Raw genomic sequence first — 25,358 nt, 5'->3', positions numbered from 1 at the left:
ACTCCTCCTTCGATTGCCTTGTCTGCAGGCTTTCTTTCTCGCCACTCTTACCGTGGCTATCGATCGGCCTCCTGGTCAGATCTCCCCACTCCTCCTCCCTCCTGGCCTCAACCACTCAACTCCTTTTTGTTGACCTCAAAATCCATCTAGATTCTCCCTGTTCCTCTTCTGTACTCTTTCGCAACCTCTGCGATTCCCTCTCCCTTTTTACCCTCCCCTCTGGCCCGACTCACTGCGCAGGGAACATGCTTGATGTTTTGATCTCCTCTGACCTCCTCCTCTCCATCCCTCTGACCACTCCTTTCTCCTGGAGTGATCACTCCCTCCTCTCCTCCCATCTCTCCCTCTCTACCCCCCAGGCCAAGCCAAGCACAACACTGCCATCTACCTTCTCGACATCCGGCCCATGAAGCGTTGTCGGTTGAGGCTTTCGCCACCACCTTCTCCCCGCCCCCCAAACTCCCTCTGGCTGACTCACATCCTGACACGGCCCTTTCCACGCTTCTATCTCTGATACTCTTGATGTTCTTGCCCCTGTCATGATGATCCGCTTGAAGCCCAAAGCCAAGTGCAAGTCTTGGTACGACTCTGACCTAGCTACCCTTAAACGGAAGTGTAGGGTGGCTGAGAGGAAATGGAGGGTTTCTTTTTTATCCTCTCCGTCGCCTGCTCCAAAGGCAATAGTGATTCTCTGTCCATACTAAGAGCCCACATCCAAGCCTGTGTCTCTGCGGCATCTAACAACTCGGCCGAACTCTTCATAATCTGCAAGGAGCTGGCCAACCCTGCTGCAGTCTCTACACTGCCTTTCGCTTTCCAGGACCTTTGCACGGCCCTTGCCTCTCCCTTCATCTCAAAAATCCAGGACGTCTTGTCCACCCTCTCATCCCCTCACCCTCTTCTCCCTTCTACCTCTGCAAACTCTGGCCCTCCTGCAGCCACCCCCCACCCTCTTTATCTTCCTTTCCTCTTTTCTCCCCTGATGAGGTTTCTAGACCAGTCCGATTTAAAAGTATTGTCAAAACAGGTTCTTCCCTGTTCCTCCAAAACCATCGAGGACCACGTTGACACCCTTGCTCCTGCCCTGGCCGATTTCTGCAATCTCTCCTTTGCCTCTGGAGCCTTCCCCTCCCCTCTGAAGCACTCTCTTGTGCACCCTCTTCTCAAGAAACCCACAGCGGACCTTTCTTGCCCAGCAACCTATCGCCCGATGTCCATCACTCCATTCCTGGGCAAACTCCTGGAAAAGCTGGCCATCTCGCAGCCTAACCTTCACTCCGATTCTGTTGGTTGTCTCCACGACCATTAGTCTGGCTTTAGAGCTGCCAGAAGCACGGAAACTGCTCTCCTGAACATCATTGATGACCTACTCTCCAACCTTGACTCAAACAATCCCCTCTGTTGTCCTCCTGCCTGATCTCTCTGCTGCCTTCGACATGGTCAACCATATCGTCCTGCTCAAACTGGGTATCATTGATCAGGCTCTGGCCTGGCTGACTTCTTTCCTGTCTCATCGACTCTCCCAGGTCCAACTTGGGTCCTTCCTCTCCTCCATCTCCCTCTCTACCTGTGGTGTTCCCCAGGGGTCTAACCTCTCACCCTGGCTCTTCAACCAATACTTGGCAACTCTCACCGATCGCATTGCCGCTCTCTGCTCCAATTTCCAGTGCTATGCAGATGACACTCAACTCATTTTCAGGCTTCCCTCGGCCGCCTCTTCTCCTCTCTGATTTCCTGTCAGCTATTCATGAGTAGTGTTCCGCCAATGATCTATGCCTTAATTCCTACAAGACGGAGATCCTCCTCATCGGCACACCTCATTTTCAGGCTTCCCTCGGCCGCCTCTTCTCCTCTCTGATTTCCTGTCAGCTATTCATGAGTAGTGTGCCGCCAATGATCTCTGCCTTAATGCGAGAAAGATGGAGATCCTCCTCATCAGCACACCGTCACCCTCCTTTCCTGTCATCTCTGGCCGGCCTCTCTCGGCCCTCCTCCTTATCCCCACCTGCGAGGCTAAGAACCTCAGGGTCATCTTCGACTCCACACTTTCCTTTTCTGCCCACATATGTCTCTAAAAAGTAAAACTTCCAACTGCACCTCTTCAGACGTATTCTGCCTTTCCTCTCCTTACCCCAGAAGCTCACTGTCTCTCGAGCCCTGGTTCTCTCTAGGTTGGATTATTACAACAGCCTCTTTCTAAATCTACCTGCTTCTACTATCCGCCCTTTGCAACTCATCCAGAACAAGATTGTGAGATTTGTCCTTGGACTCAAGCCCTGGGATCGTATCTCTCCAGCTCTGAAATCTCTTCACTGACTCCCAGTGGCTGCAAGGATTAAGTTCAAGACCTTTTGCATTGTCCACAAGTCTTTCTGGGGCCTCGGTCCAAAATACCTTCAACTCTCCCTCCGTAAATACCTTCCCTCTCGAGCTCTATGCTCCTCCAACTCCCTCAAGGTCAGGCGTTTCTCAAAGAAACCAGCTGGGGGTAGTTCCCTGTCTTCACCTGGGGCCTCCCTCTGGAACAGCCTCCCTGCCACTTGAAAACCATCTCTGGTTCCGGAAGCACCTCAAGACCTTCCTCTTTGCTTCTGCCTTCTCTCCTCCTCTCCCCTGCTGATCTCTTCTGCTTCGGCATTGTGCCCCTGGTTTACCCTCTGATTTTGGGCCCAGGTACTCGCCCATCCTGCCACACACCTGCACTGCCTCCTGGCAACCCTTGCACTTGGGTCTGTATCTGTGATCCTACAGCCCCCCCCCTTTTTTCTGCACTTATCAGACACCCCCTGTCTGTTCCTCAACCTAGCACCTCCCACTTGCTTGCTGTACTACTTGTTTTTTATTCTGCTGCTCGGCACTTTCCACTCCCCCTCCCCCCACATTTCCCCCTTCTTTCTCACCTGCACTTGCGTGTTCTCAATGTCACAGGGCCTAGTAAGATCGTTGTTTTTGTTCTCTCTTGTTCCCCTCCCTTGCCTCGTCGCGCTCTGAAACACTAGTGTATGACCGCGATACAAATAAAATATCAACATCACTATCGATCTCTCTTCTGTCCTCATTCTCCTCGATCTATCCTCTGCTTTTGACACCGTCAACCATGCAATCCCGCTCCATCACCTCAGCGACCACCTTGATATTACTGATCAGGCCCTGGCCTGGTTGACCTCCTTTCTCATCGACCGATCCTCTCTGGTCCAACTGAGGTCTTTCCTCTCTTTCTAACCTCTCTCCCTTGGCACCTCTTGCCCACTGCATTGCTACTTTCTGCTCCAATTTTCAATGTTATGCGGATGAAACTCTGCTCTCTTTCAGGCTCCCCTCAGCCACCTCTTTGTCTTCTCTCATACCAGATTGTCTGGCCACCATTCAGGAATGGTGTGCCGCCAAGGATCTCTGACTTAATGCCAGTAAGACTGAGATCCTCCCCATTGGGTCTCTTTCTCTTTCGCTTTCGCTTTCTCGGCTGGACTATTGCAACAGCCTCTTTCTAAATCTTCCTGCCTCTACTCTTCGACCTTTACAACTCATCCAGAACAGGACTGCAAGACTTGTCCTTAACCTCAAGCCCAGGGATCGTATCTCGCCAGCTCTGAAATCTCTTCAGTGGCTCTCCATGGCTGCAAGGATCAACTTCAAGACCCTCTGCATTGTCCACAAGGTTTTCTGTGGCCTGGGACCGCTTTACCTCCAACCTTCTCTTCAAAAACATCTTCCTTCTCGAGCTCTCTGCTCATCCACCTCCAACTCTGAGGGTGAGACGCTTCTCCAAGCAGAGAGTTGGGGGCAGATCTATCTCTTTGGCTGCGGCCGCCCTCTGCAACAGCCTCCCTGCCTCTCTCAAACTTGAGCAGAACCACCTCTGGTTCCGGAAGCAATTCAAGACATTCCTTTTCTTTTCCGCTTTCTCTCTTCCTCTCACCTGCTGATGCACCTAACTGCTCAGCGCACTGGTCACCTGGCCACCCTCTGAACTCGGGCCCAGGCTCCTCCTTGTTCAGTTGCCCGCTCACTGCCTCCGGGTTCCCCAGCACTTAAGGATCTCTATCTGCAACTCTACAGTCCCTTCTCTCTGCACTTATGAGCCACCCGCTGGCTGCACTTGTAAGTTAACTGGTCTTCCCTCTCCCCCACACATGCGCGATCTGAATGACACAAGGCCTAGTGAGATTGTTATTTTGTCCGCCCTTTGTTTCCGCCTCCTTGTCTTGTTGCGCCTAAAAACACTTGTGTACAGGCGTGTTATAAATGCCACATCATATATCCTATATCCTATTATTCCCACAGAAAATTGTTTCTAATGACCATTTAGCCCAGAAGATTGTGCATCTGACTTTCTTTCCACCAACTCACCCTAGCAAGGAAGAGGAAAGACTTCATAGGCACGATCCTAAAAGACCTCTAAGTTTCTATATTTCGAGAATGTCAAAATTGTGACATGACCAACTGTTTATTGGATACACAGGACATAAAATAGGTGTATCGATTACCAAACAAACTCTATTGATATGGATAAAACTGGCCATTTCAGAATGTTACAGGCTAGCTGGGAAAGATCCCCCAGAAGGCTTAAGGGGTCATTCCACTAGTGGCATGGCATCTTCCTCTTCTCTTCAGAGGGGAGTTCCGATAACTTTTATCGGTGAGGCAGCCAACTGGTCTACAATTTATACGTCTACAAAACATTATTGTTCAGATGTCTCTAACAATGAGGGAAAGTTCGGGAAGGCAGTTCTATGCCCTATCCTTGACAAGTAATAAAATTCAACACCCTAATCCAAAACATGTAATACTGCTTTGGGATTCTATCATAAAATGAGGAATGGGAGGACACAATCCATTCGAAGAACAAGTTACTTACCCCTGCTAACGTTCTTTCGATTGGATGTTCCTCCCACGTATTCCTCATCGGCCCTCCCAACCTACCCCACTGTAGAATTTCCAGACAGCAAACTGTATGCTCTTTTAGAGTCTGATAAATTAAAGACACTAAATAAGGGTGGCAATTCTGCATATGGGTGGCGTAGAAACAAAAGTTAAGCCAACGGGCGCTGCACGTGCCATATGTACTCGACCATGACTTCGACAGAGGCCCTCGAGGGACATCGGGTCGATGGTGTCGACGCACAGCGCCCTCTGCCAAGAAGAAAACAATTTTCCGAATTAAGCTGGATCTGGATACGAATATCATAAGATGAGGAACATCCAAATGAAAGAACGTTACAAGGGCCAAGTTGTGCTATCTTTTTGGAGTTCTGCTGTGGCACTGGCCAATTGAAACAAAATGTTCCCTTTGCTGGTCATGGTGTCATCACAACACCACAGACTCCGAAATTCTTTTTCACTGCTCCATGATTGAGAACCCCATTAAGATGCCATTTGAAACATTTTCCAAAGTGGGTTATGCATCCAGCGGACGTATTTACTAGAAGACACACTGATTTTGTCAGTGTTGCGCCATGGCTGGGAAAGGGAATGTTTTCAATGGGGGGTGACTTTCTTTTGGATTGGACAGGCATCTTCCTCTATTCCTGCCTCACAGATGCCCATCGGTCACAACGTACTTCAGAAGTACAACTGTGCGCAGAATTTTACAATCTACTAAAATTGTCTATTATTGTCTCCATGGAGGAAAGAGCATTTTTTCCCCTAAAATGCAAGGGTTCATCTGGTCCACCCTACCATTGCTTGGTTTGATAGCTTGGTACCGGGGGAGCTGGTTTACGCTCCGGAGAGGATTTCAGCACCCAATGTTCAGATTGTGTTGAGCACAGGATTCAGCCAGGACATAGTACAAAAACAAATGTCTGTGTTTCTCTTATTGGGCTCTGGATCACAATGTCAACCTCTAACAACATCTATAGAAAAGGTCTTGTCTTTTATGTTATATCTGGCCAGAATTGGCATCAAGATTTAAGTATGTGAACATTATCAGTTGGCAATTGCAATCTACATAGATGACAATGTTTGTTTTTTTCTTTGCATCAATTGTCGCTTTGATGGCTTGCTTATTTTTATGTTGTTTTACCTGGACCTAAGGCGGCCAAGGGCACCGTTGGCAGATGGATTGCATTTTGATTCTTCAAGGAATACACTTTTATATGATCTTTCTGTTCCAGAGAGACTGTCTATGTTCCACCTGGTCTTAAGGCAGCATCAGTATCTTTCCAAAGGCATGCGCTCATCATTGAGATCTGTAAGGTGGTCCTTTGGGCTACTCCCCACAAGTTCTGTATGTTCTAGACAGGATTCATGTTTTGGCTAGGTGGTACATAGTAACCTATTTATTGTTGCCACCTAACATACTGTTGTAATCTTCTCCACATTCAATTATTTACTGTCTAATAGGTTCCAACAAGTTGGGAAGGAGGGACATAGTTGTGGACGTAAGAGGCCAGACTAGGCCGAAACATGTGTCTGGGGTTACTGTTGGTACCCTTGTTCAGAGGAGAATTGCCTAGCATTTTGATGCAGGACTGACCGACCAGGCTTATATAGAAATGTATATTTCTCCTCTGAAAGGTACAGTGAGGTAAAACGTGGTTGTATAGCCTCCCGAGTGTGCACCTTCCCAGAGAACAGGTTATTTCTCGGTAGAGGGGCTCCCAGACCTTTTGTTGATAGACATATGAGTAACCAAACATTACAGTAATTGAGAGAGCCCTGGATCGCTTTCCTTTGGAACTCCCACACAGCTGTCACCTTGGGCAAATGCCAGCATCTCTGTAACAACACTGCTGTTTGTATAAAAACTTGGGAAATGGTGGTTGTGCCCTTCAGGGCTATTCTATACTTCATAAAAGCACTCTGGCGCGTGATGGGGAGGCTCATGTTCTGGGGATTGTAAATGCTCAATTTTGTACCTGCATTGCGCAAAGTCCTCGAAGCAGTTTTCCAACTTGACCAGATGCAGGAGCATACTTCACAAGAAATTAGGAAGGAGGTAGAGCTAGGGACTAGGAGCACTAAAATCACCAGTAAGGTAATGTGTTGTATTTTCATTTAGCAAGGTAGTTGATATTTATGCTCTCACTGGTGAAAGTTGTGTATAACTTCCTGCCCATGGGTTTCACTCTAGGCAATAACAACCTTGCCTCTGCTGCTTAGGTTGATGAATTGCATACCATTGGTTTGACAAATGGTAATATCTGTTTTTCACAGTGCAAGGAAATGGCAAACCTGTGGTGGCTATGTAAACATATTATAATGCTGAGCACCATTTGATTTCATTTAATAAAGTCTAGGATCCTTTTATTATGGTTTAAAACAGTATGCATTTGAGGAATCTGCTTCCTCTAATTGAATGTGATTCTATTCTCTAGATCGTGGATTGAAATTGAGCACCCCAGCCGCAGACCGTCTAACCGGTCCGATGAAGCCCACAGGCCATCCAGAAAATCCCCTACAAAAGTAATATCTGAGGCAAAAAACCCTCCATTTGAAGACTTCAGGGAGGCTCTGAAAAGCAGCACTCGCCAAGGTTTGCATTTGCTTCAGATGTGTGTTCCTTTTTGTTTAATACTGAACCTATTGTTTTGTCTTGCTATCTCCGGTGATGGACTGAATTGGAGTCTTTCTTTCTGGGGCCGTGCTGGCGTTTAGGACTTTCGCAGACAACCAATGTGTCATGCAGTTCTACTGCACTTGAAGCTGCTCTACTTCCATACCTGTGTTGGCAATAACCACAAGCCCCCAGGAAGGATAGCAAGAAGAGTACACAGAAAGGGTTATGTTTAACATCAAATAAACCCCTGTGACTCTTAAAATGTGGAGAATTTATATAATGAAAGCAATGATTACTTTGATTCTGCTAGATCTCTTGAGTATGTTAAGTGTCACTCAAAATGAGTCAAACAAATCGACTGCAACCTAATAACGGTTGTCTTAATCACTTGGGTCCCTCAAATACCATGCATTGATAAAATCGAAACGTATAGGAGTAGCAAGGTAGACCTTACTATCCATTTGTCTATGGCATTTATGGTAAGTCAGAATAATGAGATGGACAGAGTGGCATGTTTTCTTGATGTTTCTTTATTATAAAACCCAAGGCGCAGCTACCCCCAAGTCTAAGATTCTCAACCCGTCCTATAAAGGAAAACACAAGTGTGCTTGTCAGGATGTCTTCTAAAACTCTGTCCAGAGTCCAGTGGTTACCTGAGTTCTGTCCCTACCACTGCAAAAGAAAAAAGCAAATTCAACAAAGGTACAATTGGGGCCCTTGCCCAAACAAAGGAATGGTGGTTGGTTTCTGACCCCCACCCTGGTGTCTCTATTAAAAGAGTCTCCTTGCCCAGGAACAAGTTTGAATAAGTTGAACTTGTAGCTCCCGGGTCTGTATGCTAGCAATAAATAAATAAAAATACATAAATAAGTTCACTGAATGTCTTTTTGCTCTTCTCTTCTCCGGTCTGTTGTCCGTCTTTGGTTTCTCTGTCTTGCTTCTGGTTGCCAGGGTTTTTATCTACGTCTCTGGTCTCTTTTCCCACTTGGGGATCCCTGGCTGATATACCCAACCAGGGTTTTCTCCTATTCCCCACCGAGGGGACTTCTGGTGCTTTCTCCACTTAGGCCTTCCTTACCTTTACAGCTCCTTGGGGTTTCCCTACTCTCAGCGCTCCTTGGGGAACTCTTCGGATTCTCCCACCTTGGGGCTTCTTTGACTTTTCCCCATATGGGGCTTTTATGGTTCTTACCTTGCGGTTTCCTTGGATTAACCCTGCGTTGAGGCTTCTTGAATCTTTCCCCGCCTTGGAGTTTTGTTAGTCACCCCACCTTGAGGTTTCTTTGGTTTTATCCCCCCTTGGTGCTTCCCTGCTCTCACCCTGCCTTGGGGTCGTGTTCCTCTTACCTCACCATTTGGGACACGTTACTTTCACCCCATCTTTGGACTTCTTGGTGTCTTGCTGCCTTCCTCCCAGTTTCTTAGAGCCACCACGTACTTCTGGTTTCCAGGTGGTGCTCCTGGTGAGAGCCGGTGAGTTTGTTTGAGGTGGCACCACTTGGGCTTCTCTACGGTGTTCCACGTCGGGCGCAGCTTAACCTCTATTCCTACTGGCTCCCGGCAGAATTCGTACTCTTCTGGGCACAGCACTTCCTGCTTCTGGCCCAGCAGATGTCGAGTGTTCCGTGGGCTCGATCGTGGCTGGGTCTGCCACTCTTGGCATGCGCTCTCACCACACCCCTCAGGAAGATGTCTCTGGGCTTCTCCAGCTATGTCGGTCTCTCGCCTTCATTTCCTGTTCTGATTGGTTCTTTATCTCCCACTCACCCGAGGGATGGGATGATCCACTGTTTTAGACGAGGACTGTGAATACAGAGGGTCAGAAACCATAGCGGGCATTCTCACAGGAAGTTTTACATTATCATGCACTTTAACTGCCATATAGCAAACAAAGCTATTGTAATCAGGGTTAAGGGGGGAGAACTTGTATCCCTTTTTGGGGATTCCCTGTCTTCTAAAGGAGGGCCAGCCCGATTGGGGATCCCGCTTGCCCTGCCCCCTGGGGGGGGGGGGGGGTGTTTGGCTTAGTGACTCACCTCCCTAGTCCAGAAAGTGGTGGCTCCCTCTTGGGGAGATGTGACGAATTCTGTGTATTCGTCACACGTTTCATTGTGAAAGTCACTTTGCAGCACATAAATATATCGGAAGCCTAGATATTTACGCATGTCTGTGCTTACTGGGGATAGATCGTATAAGGTGTGAGGCAAGTTTATTTTCAGCTCGATCCCTGGCAAATATGTTATCAAACCCCAAATGGTACTTGTGGCTGATCCACATTTCTGTACATAAAAAGTGCCAAGACTTTTGCATCAACCTGCTTTGGCTTGAGAATTGGCAATATCAATTTCCCCCTCAAATCTGAGTAATCTCTGAAGAGGAATAAAAGTGGCCAATATACTCTACTTGACCACACAAACAGAGCTACAGGCTGTTTTCTCCCCTGGACCATTTGGCTGTGAGATTGGTTAGTACCAGGACCCCTAAGCAAAACTTTGCATGATATGATATATGGCATTTGTAACGCGCCTATACACAAGTGTTTCAAGGCGCGACGAGGCAGGGAGGGGGGAACAAGGGGAAGACAGACAACGATCCTACTAGGCCAGGTGTCATTCAGATCGCGCAAGTGCAGGGGTAGGGGGAAGGTAAGAAGTGCAGGGGGAAGGGGAGGGGGGGGGGAAGTGCAGTACAAAGTAAGTAGAATAAAAATAAATAAATAGGGCCAGCTGGTGGCAAGTGCAAGGTAAGTGCAGACAAGAGCTGGGAAGGGGGGGCTGTAGGGATACAGAGACAGTCCCGCAGTGCAGGGGTTGCCAGGGAGGCAGTGCAAGTGGAGAGTGGCTGGGCCCAGGACCGAGGTTGCTGAGAGTGGCCCAGTTGCAGATTCAGTGCAGTTTCAGTGAAGAATTTGGCAGGGGAGAGTGAGAGAGAAAGCAGAAGCAAAGAGGAAGGTTTTGAGGTGCTTCCGGGAACGGGAGATGGTTCTCCTCAAGTTTCAGGGAGGCAGGAAGGCTGTTCCAGAGGGAGGCCCCTGCCGCAGAGAGAGATCTACCCCCAGCTCGTTGCTTCGAGAAGCGGCTGACCCTGAGGGCGTTGGAGACGGATGAGCGAAGGTCTCGGGAAGGAAGATATTTAGGAAGAGCGAGTTGAAGGTATTTAGGCCCCAGGCCCCAGAAGGCCTTGTGGACAATGCAGAGGGTTTTGAACTTAATCCTCGCAGCCACTGGGAGCCAGTGTAGAGATTTCAGTCCTGGAGAGATACGGTCCCTGGGCTTGAGGCCAAGGACAAGTCTCGCAGTTCTGTTCTGGATGAGTTGCAGAGGCGGAGAGTGGAGGCAGGCAGATTAAGATAAAGGCTGTTACAGTAGTCCAGCTTCGAGAGAGCCAGGGCTCGGGAGACAGTGAGCTTCTGGGGGAAGGAGAGGAAGGGAAGAATACCTCTGAGGAGGTGCAGCTGGTAGTGTGACTTCTTAGAGACGTCAGATATATGAGGAGAGAAGGAGAGTGTGGAGTCGAAGATGACCCCGAGGTTTTTTGCCTTGCAGGTAGGAGCAGGAAGGGGGCCAAGGGAGGCTGGCCAGAGAGCTGCAGGGAAGGAGGGAGTGGGTGTGCCAATGAGTAGGATTTCAGTCTTACTGGCATTAAGGCAGAGGTCATTGGCGGCACACCATTCCTGGATAGCAGACAGTCAGAGATGAGGGAAGGAGAGGAAGAGGCCGAGGGTAGCCTGAAAATGAGCTGGGTATCGTCCGCATAGCACTGGAAGTTGGGGCAGAGAGCGGCGATGGGGTGGGCGAGGAGTGCCAGATACTGGTTAAACAGCCAGGGACAGAGATTAGATCCCTGGGGGGGACACCACAGGTGGAGAAAAAGATGTCAGAGAGGAAGGACTCCAGTTGGACCTGGGAGGGTCGATTGGAAAGGAAAGAGGTCAGCCACACCAGAGCCTGACAGTGATACCCAGGTTATCACGGAGACGGTGGTGCAGGATGGCATGGTTGACGGTGTCGAAGGCAGAAGAGAGATCAAGCAGAATGAGAACACACGGAGTGTTGGAGTCGAGGCTCAAGAGCAGGTCCTCACGGATGTTCAGGAGAGCAGTTTCCGTGCTTCTGACAGCTCTGAAGCCAGATTGATGGTCATGAAGACTACCAACAGATTCAGCATGGAGGTTAAGCTGGGAGATGGCCAGTTTCTCCAGGAGCTTGCCCAGGAAGGGAGTGAGGGAGATTGGGCGATAGTTAGCCGGGCAGAAGGGGTCTGAAGAGGGTTTCTTGAGAAGAGGGTGCACAAGGGAGTGCTTGAGGGGGGATGGGAAGACTCCAGAGGCGAAGGAGTGGTTGCAAAAGTCAGCCAGGGCAGGAGCCAGGGAGTTGATGTGGTCCTTGATAGTTTTGGAGGAACAGGGGTGAACCTGTTTAGACGAGACTTTCATAGATCGGACTTGTCTGGAAACCTCGTCAGCAGAAAAAAGGGGAAAGGCAGAGAAGGAGGGAGGAGGGGTGGCTGCAGTAGTGCCAGAGGAAGAGCCGGGAAGAGAGGGAGGGAGCTGATGGGAGGAGAGTGAGGACAGGATGTCCTGAGTTTTAGAGATGAAGTGAGAGGCCAGTGCAGTGCAGAGGGCCTGGGAGGGGACAGGAGAGGTACAGACTGCAGCAGGGTTGGCCAGCTCCTTGCAGATTTTAAAGAGTTCGGCCGAGTTGTTAGATGCCGCAGAGATGCGGGCTTGGATAAGGGCTCTCTTCTTGGTGAGAACGGAGAGCCGGCATTGCTTTTGGAGCAGGCGGCAGGCAAGTTTGTCAGAGGATGAACATGAAGTACGCCATTTCCTCTCTGCCACCCTGCACTTGTGTTTTAGGGTGACGAGATCCGAGTCATACCAGGAGTTACATTTGGCTTTGGGCTTCAGGCGGATTCTCATGACGGGGGCAAGGATATCAAGAGTATCAGATATAGCAGAGTGGAGCATGGAGAGGGCTGTGTCAGCCGAAGGGGGATGTGGGGGGGGGGGAAGAAGGTGGCAGCGAAAGCCTCAACTGACACGCGCTTCATGGGTCGGATGACTGAGAGGGTGGGTGGCAGTGACGAGGGTGGCTTTGTCTGTGGGGTAGGGAGGGTGAGGTGGTAGGATAGGAGAAAGTGATCACTCCAGGAGAGAGGAGTGGAGAGCGGGACGGAGAGGGGAAGTTCAGAAGAGATCAGAGCATCAAGAGTGTGCCCTGCAGAGTGAGTAGGCCCAGACGGGAGAATAGAGAGTGAGAGAGAGTCGCAGAGGTCACGAAAGAGTCCATTGGGGGGGACAGGAGGCATCCAGGTGGATGTTGAAGTCACCAAGAAAGAGTTGAGTGGTTGAGGACAGGAGTGAGGAGGAGAGGTCAGCCCACTCAGAGAGGAAGGAGGAAATTTGACCAGGTGGCCGTTAGATAGTAGCCAGATAAAATAATAATGGCTTGTATTCTATGACATCCAATAAGACTAGCTGCCTAAGCATTTGTTGTATCCATATAGAAGTTGCCAGATGCAAGGCTTGACAGCTTAGATAGTGTAAAGCCTTCTGACCATGCCCCGAATTTCTCAATGAGGGCTGCAATATCAGGTTTATTAAAATGTCTGTGGCGTCAACCGATATGGCCGCGTTCTAATTGAGCTCCATCCTCCCCCAACCCTGGGTAGACCCAACAGAGATGCAATGCACATTTTGCAGTTTGTGACCTGGTGTGACTTGCCGCAGAGGTGTGGATGTGTGACCGTAGCTAGATCGCGGCGAGATGCTTCTTGGCTGGTGTTGCCGGCCCGGCAAACAGTCCCGGGTGAGGCTTCCTGTGAGCCGCGCTACTCGTGCTGGGGTTCATAGAGGGAGACTGGCACCACTTTGAGCGAACCATGCTCCATTGGCTTGTAGTAGGCAGCGGAGGACAGTCTGCCTTCGGACGGCAGAGGATTGTGCTGTTTCGGACTGCAGACCAATTTGAAGGAGAGAGCCGGACCTGTGGCTGTGGGACAGGCAGGGTAGCGTCCTTGCAGTGGGGTGGGGGGCTTGGTGAGAGCAGGATACGACTGTATCACAGGCGAGTGGGGTGATGAGGTGCCTCGGTCTGGTGGTCACGTCTGTGAGGAGCCAGTGCCCCGGGCTGCCTCAGGCTGAATTCTTGAAGCGGGAGGCGAGCGGACTGCAATCCCTGCCCACAGGGGTTGTGTCGGGGTGCATTGTTGGCCCCAACCCATGCCAAGGATGGGGGGGGGCGGTCTGGAAGCACACTGGCCTAGTGGCCCTTGTGAGGTTGGCATCATGGAAGGAGAGATGGACAACAGATTCAAAGTTGAACACTCTTTTATTAAAGAAAATGTCAGGATGGATAAAGGCCCGAATTGGCCTATACTGATGTGGGATTTTCCCTACCTAATGAAACTAAGGTCAGTCTGTATCAAAATGTTCAACTGAAGTGAGTTTAGGGCCCTTTTGAGGAACGTGCATGTAATATATGGGTTCACACAGAATAACTGAGTCGAAAAAACCGAACCACCTCGGGAAGATGGCAAAGTAACAATTATCTAAAACGGGGAGTTAAAACGAACATCAACGGACGTGCGCTCTGTTTCTCTCGGCGATCTTTTCACACAACATAGACTTTGTACTAAAAATACATCAGAGGTGACTTCATAAATGCGTGGCAAATAATGAAAGACCTACTGGGCATCGGCATAGGCTTACAAGGAACATCTAAGTATACTAGTTGTAGGAACTGAGATTGTAATTGGCTGCCCACTGTCAGGTGGACCACATATGCCTTCCTCTAAAACATGTAATCTTCAAAAATATTAAGTATACAGTTTCTCATTAGCTTCTCAAACTATAAGAGCCTTCGTTATATGGACCTCTACAATTGGTTGGCATGGACATTTCGGTTCACTTAGCAACATGTAAGCCCAGACCCAGGTGCAAGGAGGTGGACCTGACTGTACATCCCCACCCAATTAGCCGAACATCTCATCGTCCATGCCTTCTGCCATGAAGATTGTCTTTGAACTTCGCCTTGCAAATTATCCATGTCTCAGAGAATACGAAGGAGTGCAGGCAATCACTATCGTTGTTCTAGGACTCCGAGTTCAAACTCTATTTTCATCTTTTTTTTCTTTTTTTTTTTTTAAACATGTATTTATTGAACGGTTCACATCATTGCATCCTCGGACCACATTGGTATCATACATTATTACAATAATTCACTGTCACATTTCACTGTTTACAATTGCAACAACGGTTGTGGCATGGTTACCAGTCCGACCTGCCCTACCCTTCTAGTGTTAAATCTGTCCGTGGGTCTGTACTTTGCAACCTTTTACCACCCCCTTCTGAATCCCCTCTTACATGAAACCTCATTGCGTGCTAATAGATGGAGGACCCCATATGCATTTAGGCTTGTTTTGTTGCCCACATAGCGCAGCATAGTCTGTCGGTGTCACTCAGCCAGACCAGGTCCCTTATCCATTTGTTCACCCTTGCAGGGGTGGTGTTAGTCCACTTCCATCAGAATGCATCTCCTGGCTGTTATCATGCAGGTCGCTAACAGTTTATATTTCTTTGGTACCCCCGGTGACCACCCGAACATGCCACACATTGTACAAGGAATGGTCTGCCCCAGCATCCCTGACATGACCTTGTTCACTGCCTCCCAGTAGGGCCGCAACTTGGTACATGACCACAGCATATGTACAGTATCCGCTGGGTCTGCATTACACCTTGGGCAGTTGGCTAGTTTAGTGTTACCATACTTTTGTACTTGTGCTGGTGAGATATAAACCCTAAGTAGGGTTTTCAGCTGGATTAATTGCAGCATCGAGCTGAAGGCCCGTGTGTGTGTGATGCCACATATCATTGCCCACTGTTTGTCACTGAAGTTTTCCGCTGAGTTTTTCTCCCACATGCTTTTTTTTAAAAAAAACATATTTTTATTGTTTTCTGGTACAAAAATAAACATTAACACAATTATTTCATCCCAAATCCCCCTCCCCCACCCCCTCCCCCCCCGGAAGAGTGGATCCTCATCAGTTTTTCACTTCTGGAACGTTTACGTACTATACGTACTATACATGTCTGGTATTTTAATGTTATGTGGGCACCATTGTCCCATGTAGTTTGATTTCAAATATTCCAGCACTTGTCCCCATTCCTTCATGAAAGTGTTGTTTTGGTCCTGGAGATGGTGCGTAATCTTTTCCATGGTCATTTGGGACCACACTTTTTGCAGCCATGTGTATACCAGCGGCGGGTCTCGTTTCTTCCAGCTTTGAGCTATTGTTGCCCATGCCGCGATGACTAAACCCATGAAGCTCCTCCATTGTGCTTTGTGTAGTCTCTTGGCCTGTGGGTCTTTAAATCTGCACAACCACAGGATTTCCAATCGCACTTCCTTCCAGAAGCCCTGTACTCCCTGGCAGTCCCACCAGATATCCCTCCAGGTTCCTGCGTCAGGGCACCCCCTCCAGCAGCGATCCGACGTTGCCGGGTACATTGATTTGAGCCTCTCTGGGGTGTAGTGCCATTGTGTGATTATTTTCAAACACATTTCTCTGGTTTGGACTGCCCTGGTGAGTTTTGGGATGCCTGCCCAGAGTTCTTCCCATTGCTGCCTGGTTATTTATTCCCCCAGCGTGGTTTCCCATCTCCTCATGTATGTCCATTTTATTTCCTCTTCTTGTGTGTTAATGAGGGTATAAAGGGTTGACACCAGTTTTTTGTCTCCTCGGTTGGATATTATGTATTGGATATTATGTACTTTTCAAATGGTGTAAGGTCCCTTGTGGCCGCCTGGAAGATCTCTGGTGTGCTTAGCCAGTGTTTTATTAGCTCGTATCTAGAACGATCGGCTTCTGTTAGTTTCCACATGTTTTTACATTCCTCGAAAGATCGTATTTCATTATCCTGGATCATTTCACCTATTTTCCTGCATACAGCTGTTTCCCATTTTTCAAAGACGCCGGATTCCTGTCCCGGTGGGAACTGAGGATTTTGGCAGATTGGCGTGAAGGGGGCCAGTGGGGTGGTCATGATTCCCTTCCTGGTTTGGTCGTCCCATTCGTTGAGGGTGGCTTTCATGACCTCACTAACTCTAAGGTTCAGGTGTCTGTGTTGTTTATGTTCCCACAGTAGGTCCTCCAGGGGGGTCCTGGCGACCGCCCTGTCTAGTGTTACCCAGATCGTCTGTTGGTCCTCCCCCAACCATTCCTTGAGGATCCAGAGTTGGGCTGCCTGATGATATTTTTTAAAGTGAGGGAGGGACATTCCGCCTGCCTTGATAGGTGCCGTGAGAATGGCTCTAGAGATCCTCGGGTGTTTCCTGTTCCACACACGCATATTGCGATATGGCTTTAGAGAGTGCTTTGAAGAAGGAGTTAGGGACTGTTACTGGGAGGGCATGGAAATGGTAGAGCACCCTGGGGAGTATGTTCATTTGTACTGATTGAATTCTACCCCACCATGAGATCCTAAGCGGGAACCATCTTTCTAGATCCTGCCTGACTCTAGCCAGGAGATGTGTGTAGTTGTTCTTATAGATCTTATCTACTCTGTGTGTTAACGTCACCCCCAGGTATTTGATACCCTCCTCCACTATTTTTAGATTTAGCAGGCCTGCCACTGTTTCTGTTGTCTCCTTGTCTCCGGCAAGGAGCATGATCTCTGATTTATTCTTGTTAATCTTCAGGCCTGAGATCTCCCCAAATTCCTCCAGTATTTCTATGGATCTTGTCAGGGAGTTCACAGGGTCTTCCAGGGCCAATAGCATGTCGTCTGCATATGCAATAACTTTATGTTGCCTGCCCGCCATCTCGATTCCCCCTTATCCCTCCGATTCCCTTATCTTGATTAGGAGAGGCTCCAAAAATATAGCATATAGCAGAGGTGATGGGGGGCATCCCTGTTTCGTACCCCTCGAGATCTCCACCCTCTCCGTGACCTCTCCGTTTATTGCTATTCTTATCGATGGGAAGTTGTAATTGGCTTTAACCATATTTATAAATTGATCTCCGAACCCCATATGCTTCAACGTTTTAAGGAGGAAGGACCATTCTACCCGGTCAAAGACCTTCTCGGCGTCTAGTGAGAGTAAGATTGCTGGTGTGTGGGTAATGCCTATATTTTCTATAAGGTGAATGACTCTTCTTAAGCTGTCGTGTGTTTGCCTACCTGGGATGAAACCTGATTGGTATGTGTTTATTAGGGTCGGGAGGAGGGGGTAAAACTCTGGCGGCCAGTACTCTAGTGTAGATTTTAGCATCTAGGTTTATTAGGGCTATTGGGCGATATGAGGCCGGGAGAGTGGGGTTCTTTACCTGTTTTGTGGAACACGAGGACTTTTGCTTCATTCATGGAGGAAGTTACGTTTCCACTGTCCTTGAATGTGTTTAAAAGCCTTGTCGGGAATGGAACTAAAGTGTCCGCATATTTTTTGTAAAATTGAGCTGTGAAGCCATCCGGGCCTGGTGCCTTTGCCATAGGGAGGCCCGCTATTGCCCTGTGGACCTCTTCCTCTGTAATCCTCGATTCTAAAGCCTGTTTGTCTTCTTCTGCTATTGTCGGTATGGGAATAGATTGTAGGAACTTGTCTCGTTTCTTTTCGTCCGGGTGCTCCGTTGCATATAGATCTTGGTAGAAAGCCTTAAAGGCCCCCCTATGTCCTTTGAGTTTGTATGAGGTATTCCATGCGCATCCTTGACGTTCAGGATCGTCATTGCTTTGTTTTTCTCTAAGTTGTCTTGCTAGATATTTGTCCGCTTTGTTGGCCTTAATATAGTATCGCTGTTTTAGATATAGTAGTGATCTCTCTGCTTTTTTGTTGCAGAGCATCTCTAGTTGACCATGCACGTGTTTCAATGCTTTCTTGAGGGTTCTTGTGGGATGGAGTGTTAGCTCCTCCTGTATGTCTGTTAGTTTCTTCTCGAGCGTTCTTTCCCATTCTTGATGTTTGTCTTTGGCTGCCTTTTGTGCTATGACATGTCCCCGGGTTACAGCCTTAAAGGCTTCCCATACTGTTTCCAGTGGAACTTCTCCATTGTCGTTTAGGTCAAAGTATTCCTTGATTTTGTCCCTTAGTTCCTCTCCCTGCACCTGGTCCGTTAGAATGTCGGACGGCATTCTCCATCTCCAGAGACCTCTTCCCCTTCCGGGACCTGTACATCGATCCATAGCGGGGCGTGATCTGACAACGCTATCGCTCCCTTTTCGATATCCTGGATCCTCCCCACCAGTCCCACCGACACCCAGAAATAGTCAATCCTCGACATCGTGTTGTGCACGTGCGAGTAGTAGGTGAATCCTGCATCTTACCCCTTTATTTCCCTCCAGGCATCTCGTAGTGCCATCTGTTCCATACTTAGCTTTAATTGTTTGGATGGAGTCCCATGTGCCTGCGTTTCCCCCGCACTCCTAGCTATGTGAGGTTGCCAGGCCAAGTTCAAGTCTCCTCCCAGAATTACCTCTCACTTGGCAAATTCCTCTCGTTTCCCCAGGGTGTCCCGGAGAAATCCATCCTGCCCAGTGTTCGGCGAGTATATTGCCGCTAGGGTGAGCCTGTAGCCCTCTAAAGAGATATTAACAAATGCGAACCTCCCTTCCCTGTCTACTCGAGTGTCTATGAGGTTTGCCACCAGACCCCCTTTCGCTGCTTACTCCTGCTCTTTTTTTCCCCCCAGCATTCGCCTGCGCCCAGATCGTATATCCTCTGAGGTGTACTTTCTTTTTGTCCTGGGCCTTAATGTGTGTCTCCTGGAGGAGCAGAATGTCCGCCTTTTCCCTTCTTACCAGGGCCTCAATTTTTTTCCTTTTCACCGGTGAATTCAGCCCCCTTACATTTTGTGAAAATATTCTGAGCTTCCCCATCCCTTCTACTCTGCTGGTTCAATTATCATTCCCGTATACTGTGATCCCTTCCCTCTTCCGGATTGTCCCCCACCCTGCTCCCCCCCCCCAACTTCCCAACTCCCCCCCCCCCCCCCAACTATTAACATGAATTCAACTTCGATCCCGAGGAGGGCCCAGGCTTCTATGGTTGCTAGGGCGTTGCGCCTATCGCTCCCTGCCCTCTCATAGCTCGGGATTAACTGTGCGGGGGGTCCTAAAACCCGCTTCATTCTCAGACCTGGGTTACGTCCCTCCGGTTCCCCCGCCGGGCCTCATTCTACTTGGTAATCCGAGGTTTTCTGGTTAATCTTCTTCCGCCCTCTCCCTTCAAGGAGGATGAGCTGGCGGCCCTGTTTGATTATCTCTAATGGTCTCCTGCTGGCTTCCCTGCTTTTCCCCATCCATTTGGTTTCTTCTTTTGTCTCACCACTTCCCATCCTCTCAGCCTTTTGTAGGTCTCCCCTTTCGTCCTGCCATCCCTCGTGTCCGTCTCCTCCATCTGCTTGTCCATTATATTGAGGCCTTCCTCGCAAGTAGTCACTCTTCTCTGCTTGCCCTCCCACTCGAATAGTAGGCCGAATGGGAACGTCCATTTGTATCTGATTTCTTTCGCCACCAATTCCCTCACCAATGGGGCCATTTCCCTTCTTTTTAGGAGTGTTGCTGAGGCCAGATCTTGGTACAATTGTATTTCGACTCCATTCATCCTAATGTGATCAAGCTGCCTCGCTTCCCTTAGGATCAGTTCCTTTTGTGGGTAAGACGTGAGTGCTGCTAATATGTCCCTCGGTCTCTCCCCTGGGGCGCCAGTTCTTCTCGGACCCACCCTATGGACTCGGTCTATCCCAATGTTCTCTAATTCTTGTGCTTCGATTATATCTCAACACCTCTTGTATCGCTGTTTTGAGGTCTTTGTCCGTCACCGATTCGGTCACATTCTTTATACGGATGTTGGATCTGCGGGAACGGTTCTCCAGGTCTTCACATTGAATTTCCAGGTTGTGAGTAAGCCGGATCAGGTGTTCTTGTGTTTCACTGTTCTGTTTCGTTTCCTCTTCTATGTTTTGTATGATTCTCTCTACGGTGTCTGTCCTTTCCTCCAGCTTGGCCGCATCTATTTTCAACTCTTGTACCGCCTGCTTCATCTCGTTTTTCATGGAGGCGAATTGGTCCTGGACTGTGGACATAAACTTGTCCTGGAGCTCCGCAAACCAGGCCTTCATATCATCCTTCGTCGGGGTAAGAGCGCTCTGGTTTGGGAGGTATGTGTCGGTAGAGAGTTCTTCTCCTGGCCTGTCTTTTGGGACTGCCTGAGCATCTGAGGACCACAGTTGTAGCAGACTTGTGTCCTGTTTGTGAGATTGCGGTGTGGGTTGAGAGGGGCCCACTTTCCCCTTTGCTCGTGACATCTTCCTTGATTGTAGGAGTGGCTGGTGGCAGTGGTGGAAGGACTATGTTTGGTCCCCCACGAGCGAGTCTGCTAGTCTGCTGGACCTGCCCCTTTTTATCGTGCTGCGCAGCCTTGTGCAAGGGTCTTTTGTATCGGGGGGGGGGGGGGGGGAGTGTTGTTGCTACTCCTATGTCCTCCTTGGGTGTGGGGGTGCCCTGAGTTATATTGGGGGCTTATTCCCCCTCCAGTATGTCCCCCTACTGGTTTCTGTGCCTATGTTGTTATGGGGAGGGGCACTCCTCCGCGCCCGAGCCAGCCTCTTGAGATTGCCCCCGCCTGATCGTGGCCTTATGTGCCGGGGAGAGTATAAAGAGGGGGGGGCGCTTCTGCGGGCGCGCTCACCTCTGTTTCTTGATCTCCTCTCCTGTGCCAGCAATGCCTGCCGTGCCGTGTCCATGAGTGCCCGGATGGTGCCTCCTCCTCCTCTCGCTCTTCACCACCGAAGTGCCGGTCCCAGTGTGCCTCGCTGCTGCCGATCCGTCTGCTGGTGGTTGTATTCCCTTGTCGTGTGTCCGCAGCCAGCCCGTCTCACCCTGTCTGCGCCGTGCCACCCACCGGCCCTGTCGCTGGGGAGGGCCCCTCGCGCCCCACGCGGATGGTGTCCCGGTGTTCCTGCGGCTGCACTGCTCCCAGCGCTGTACCTCCATGGTGGTGCGCGATTTCTTCTTGGTGCCGAGCCGGGTCCCGTTTCTCTTCTCTCTGTGTCGGGGCTGTAGGCGGCTCTCTCCCCGGGACTCTGTTCTTTCGTGGGTCCGCCACTGCGCTGTCTCCTCCGCTAGGCTGCCGAGGACTCCCTCGGTGGGGGAGGGGCGGTCGCTTCTCTCGGCGGTAAGATCGCCGGGGGCTGTGTTGCCGGGGCTGTCTCAGATCGCCACCGTGTCCCCTGTCTCTTGGGTGTTGCGGTGCTGATTCCAGTACAGGAACCGTCGGAAAAGCACGTTTGATGTGCTTTTTTGTTTAGGCCTGGCGGGAGCGCGATCTAGACGCGACTTCCACTGCCGGCGGCCATCTTGGAATCTCTCCCACATGCTTTTGCAGCTGAAGGGGTTGCGGTATGATTCTGCCTGGATGATCTTGTATATTGCTGATATCACCCCTCTACACCCCGGAGAGTTTCTAATATATTGCAATAACAGTGTCGTTTGTGTGATGTCCGGGAATACCGGGAACTGCTCTCTAAAAGCTGCCTTCATCCTGAAATACTGCAGTCTGCCTTGGAATCCGCTCCCCATCTTGTCAATAAACTCTTCCTGGGTTACACACCTACCATTTGGATACATATCTTCCAGTCGTACTATACCCGCCCCCCTCCCAATCGCGCACTAAGGACATATCACATGTCGGAGCCAGGGCCTCTATCTGCCATATTGAAATGCTTGGTTCAAACGGTTGCTCCACTCCCAGTCTTCTCATAGCCCTCCTCCATGCATGCACTGTGCAGGCCACCGGGTCTATTTTGCAGTTGTCCACAACCTTGGCAGATATTAGCACTCCTTGTAGTGTGTGTGGGGGGTGTACTGAGCTCCGTTCTATGCGCATGTGGGGTTTTGGCGGCACCCCCGGCATCCAAAACGCAGCAAAGGACAATTGGGCTGCCAGAAAGTATGCCTCAACGTCAGGTGCACCTATCCCCCCCCCCTTTCCCATGGTATTACTAGCACTTCCCATCTTATATTTGGGGTTTTCTGCCTCTCGTCGCGTACAGTGATTCATAGTACTCGCTGAATACTTCCGCGATCTTGCTAGGTTTCACTACCACTACCCCCTCCGGTGTTCTCACTGCAGTTATCACTGTAGCAGCGTTCGTGTCTGACCAGTGCCACCAGGTGCCTGCCAGGCCTCCCCTCCTCCCCATATCTACGGGCCATTGCAGGTTGGGCAAAGTATTTTATCTCCCGGTCTGCTAGTTCTTGGAAGTGGTCTAGCCCTTCCTTTTTAGTTTGGCAAGCGTGCTCAGTGTGTTCAACCTGTCCGCCTCCCCTTCCCTGTGTTTTACTTTGAGTTCTGCCACTTGCAACTGTCTACGGATCCGTTTTATTACTCACATTTTAGTGGACATGTCCCCCCCTCCCCCCGCTCCCCCAGCACCCCTTGAACGCCTCCCACAGGGTACCCCTCCTGGCAACTGATCCCAGGTTTTCCGGGAAATAGTGTTAGATCAAACTATGTATTTCACTCTTGAACACTGTCTAGTAGTGCCGCTGGTTTGAACCCCCAGTGGGGGCGAGGTGGAGCAGCATCTAGGTGCATGGACCATAACACCGGGGGGTGGTCCGAGAATGTTCTCGGGAATAACTCGCAGCCCTCCGTGCAGTGCACCAAGTGGGGACCCCCCCAGTATGTAATCTAGTCTGGTAGAGGTATTCTGTACCGTAGAATGGTGTGAGAAACCCCTTTCACCCAGATGTAGCAATCTCCAGATTTCTCCCAGGTCCAGTGTCTCCATTGCGGTCAGCACTGCTTCGGCTGCCCTTGTACGCTTCCTCTCTCCCCCTGATCTGCCTACGCTTGGGTCCAGCAGCACATTAAGATCTACAGCCCATAGTATGTTGGTGTCTAAATATTTCTGGCATCGCCCAAGCAAGGTATTAAATTCAGAGTCGTACACGTTTGGCACATAAACGTTGACCAGGGTCAGCTTTTTATTTCCCACACATCCTGAGATGATTACAAACCTCCCCCTGGGATCTATTGCGGTGTCACGAACCCGAAACCCCAGCGACTTATGCACCAGCGTCTTCACTCATGCAGAGTAATACTTGCAGTTACCCCAGCTCTTGGCGACCCCTTCATTCCCTTTCCCTTCTTGAGGTGGGTTTCCTGTAGCAGGATTATCCTTGCCCCATGTCTCTCGCAATATTGTATCACTGTTCAGGCTTTACGTGGATAATTCAGTCCCTGCACATTCCATCTTATTACACTATATGCCATTGCTCGGGTGAGGATCAAAATGTAGTACTTGTCGTCCCTGCGTTACCAACCATATTAAAACTGCCTTGTGGTCTTACTGAGAAGATGTGAACCTTTTTGAAGTACCCCAGCCCTGCCAACTGGGCAATTCACCCCCTTCCCACCCACTCTATCCCTTCCTCCCTGTGTTTTGCCCCCCTCCACACTGCCCACCCCTAACTTGCACTGGATAGCCCCCCCACTCCCTCCATAACATCCCAACACATTCATCAGCATGGGCAACAGCCCGGGGCGCCGGTCGCCACCATCCAAGTGGCCTCCGACTCCTGAACCTCAGAGGAGGTCTAACTTCACATGACTACTTGTAAATGCAGCAGGACCGACTAATTACATTTATAGCGCTGGTTTAACATGACCCATCGGGGCTCCGGTCCGTCACATCACCTACGAAGGCTGTCGTTGTCTTCTGTGCTTGTCGGTGTGATGCGTCTTTACCAGTTTCTTAAACGGCGGGATCCTGGTCTCTTATGTTGCAGAGCCTGGTACATCATTTCGGCAGATTTGTAAATGAATTTGTGTACCGCCGCCGGGTCGGTAAAGAAGTGCGCCCTTCCATTGTGCTGAACACTTAGTTTGGAGGGGTATTGCATGGAATACTGTAGCGCTCGGTCCCGCTGTGCCCTCATCGCGGCTGCAAAGGACATGCAGGCTTTTTGGACGGCTGGGGTGAAGTCCGGGTAGGACACCTTACTGTTCTCGAATATGAGGTCGCTGAGTTCCCTCACTCTCCTAAGTATAGCGTCATGGTCCCGGTAGTTTAGCACTTTCGTTATCACTGGGCACGGGTTTTGGCCCGGTCTCAGAGCTATCTGTGATATCTTGTGTGCTCTTTCAACCAGGAATTGGGAGGAGAGGGCTGGTTCCTGCAGTGCGTCTTTAATAAAAGTTTCCATGAATACTTCCATGTTCTGTTGCGGGACCCCCACCACCCTTATATTATTTCTTTGTGATCTTGCTTCGAGTTCTTCATTCTTGTCTCTTATGGCCCTTGTTTCCCTCCGGAGCTCTTGTACCGCCTGTACGGTTTCACTGCTGGTGTCCTCTAGTACGCTGACTCTCGTTTCCACTTCAGAGGTTCTACTGCTCTTTATCTATGCGCTCCTGCATCCTGTCCACCTTGTACATTAGGCCATCCAACTTTGTGTTGATGACGAATCCGGAGCGCATTTCTGCGAGAACCATGCTCCGTTCCGAAGTGGGAGGGTCCCCGCTTGGTCCTGCAGCCTCCCCCGTTGGGGAGGAAGTAGCCGCCATTGTAGGGTGTCCAGGCGTAGTGTCTGGGATATCTTGATTTCTCTGCGGCCCTTCCTTCAGAGTAAATGATAGGCTGGTCTGATTTTTACCTCCCTTCGCCATAAAGTCTCCATGTACCGTCTTCCTCCTGGGCCCCAGCCCTGCCACTTGTCTCGGGGGGTCTGCGTTTGGTTCTGGCTTCAGTGGCTTGTTCTCCTAACCGCTCGTCGGCACTGCTGGTTTGAGCACTTACACCGCTTTGGCCCCACTATTCGCCACAACGCTGGGCGCAGTAGGGAAAGGGGGTT

The 25,358-nt window shown here is 49.9% G+C and overlaps 1 protein-coding gene across 2 annotated transcripts in view; it reads left to right on the top strand.

Moving 5' to 3' along the window:
- LOC138514207 (uncharacterized) overlaps nucleotides 1-25,358 on the top strand; it is a 551,131-nt gene that overhangs the window by 128,871 nt on the left and 396,902 nt on the right. For both annotated transcript variants that reach the window (XM_069629548.1, XM_069629547.1), the window contains exon 4: nucleotides 7,320-7,477. In XM_069629548.1, the coding sequence (XP_069485649.1) occupies nucleotides 7,320-7,477 (158 nt within the window). The remainder of the gene's footprint in view (nucleotides 1-7,319; nucleotides 7,478-25,358) is intronic.

The sequence above is a fragment of the Ambystoma mexicanum genome, chromosome 12, assembly GCF_040938575.1.
Source record: "Ambystoma mexicanum isolate Mex_15411 chromosome 12, UKY_AmexF1_1, whole genome shotgun sequence".
Classification (NCBI taxonomy): domain Eukaryota; kingdom Metazoa; phylum Chordata; class Amphibia; order Caudata; family Ambystomatidae; genus Ambystoma; species Ambystoma mexicanum.
The sequence above is the reverse complement of the archived record's forward strand: the minus strand, read 5'-3'. Positions and strand labels throughout refer to the sequence as shown.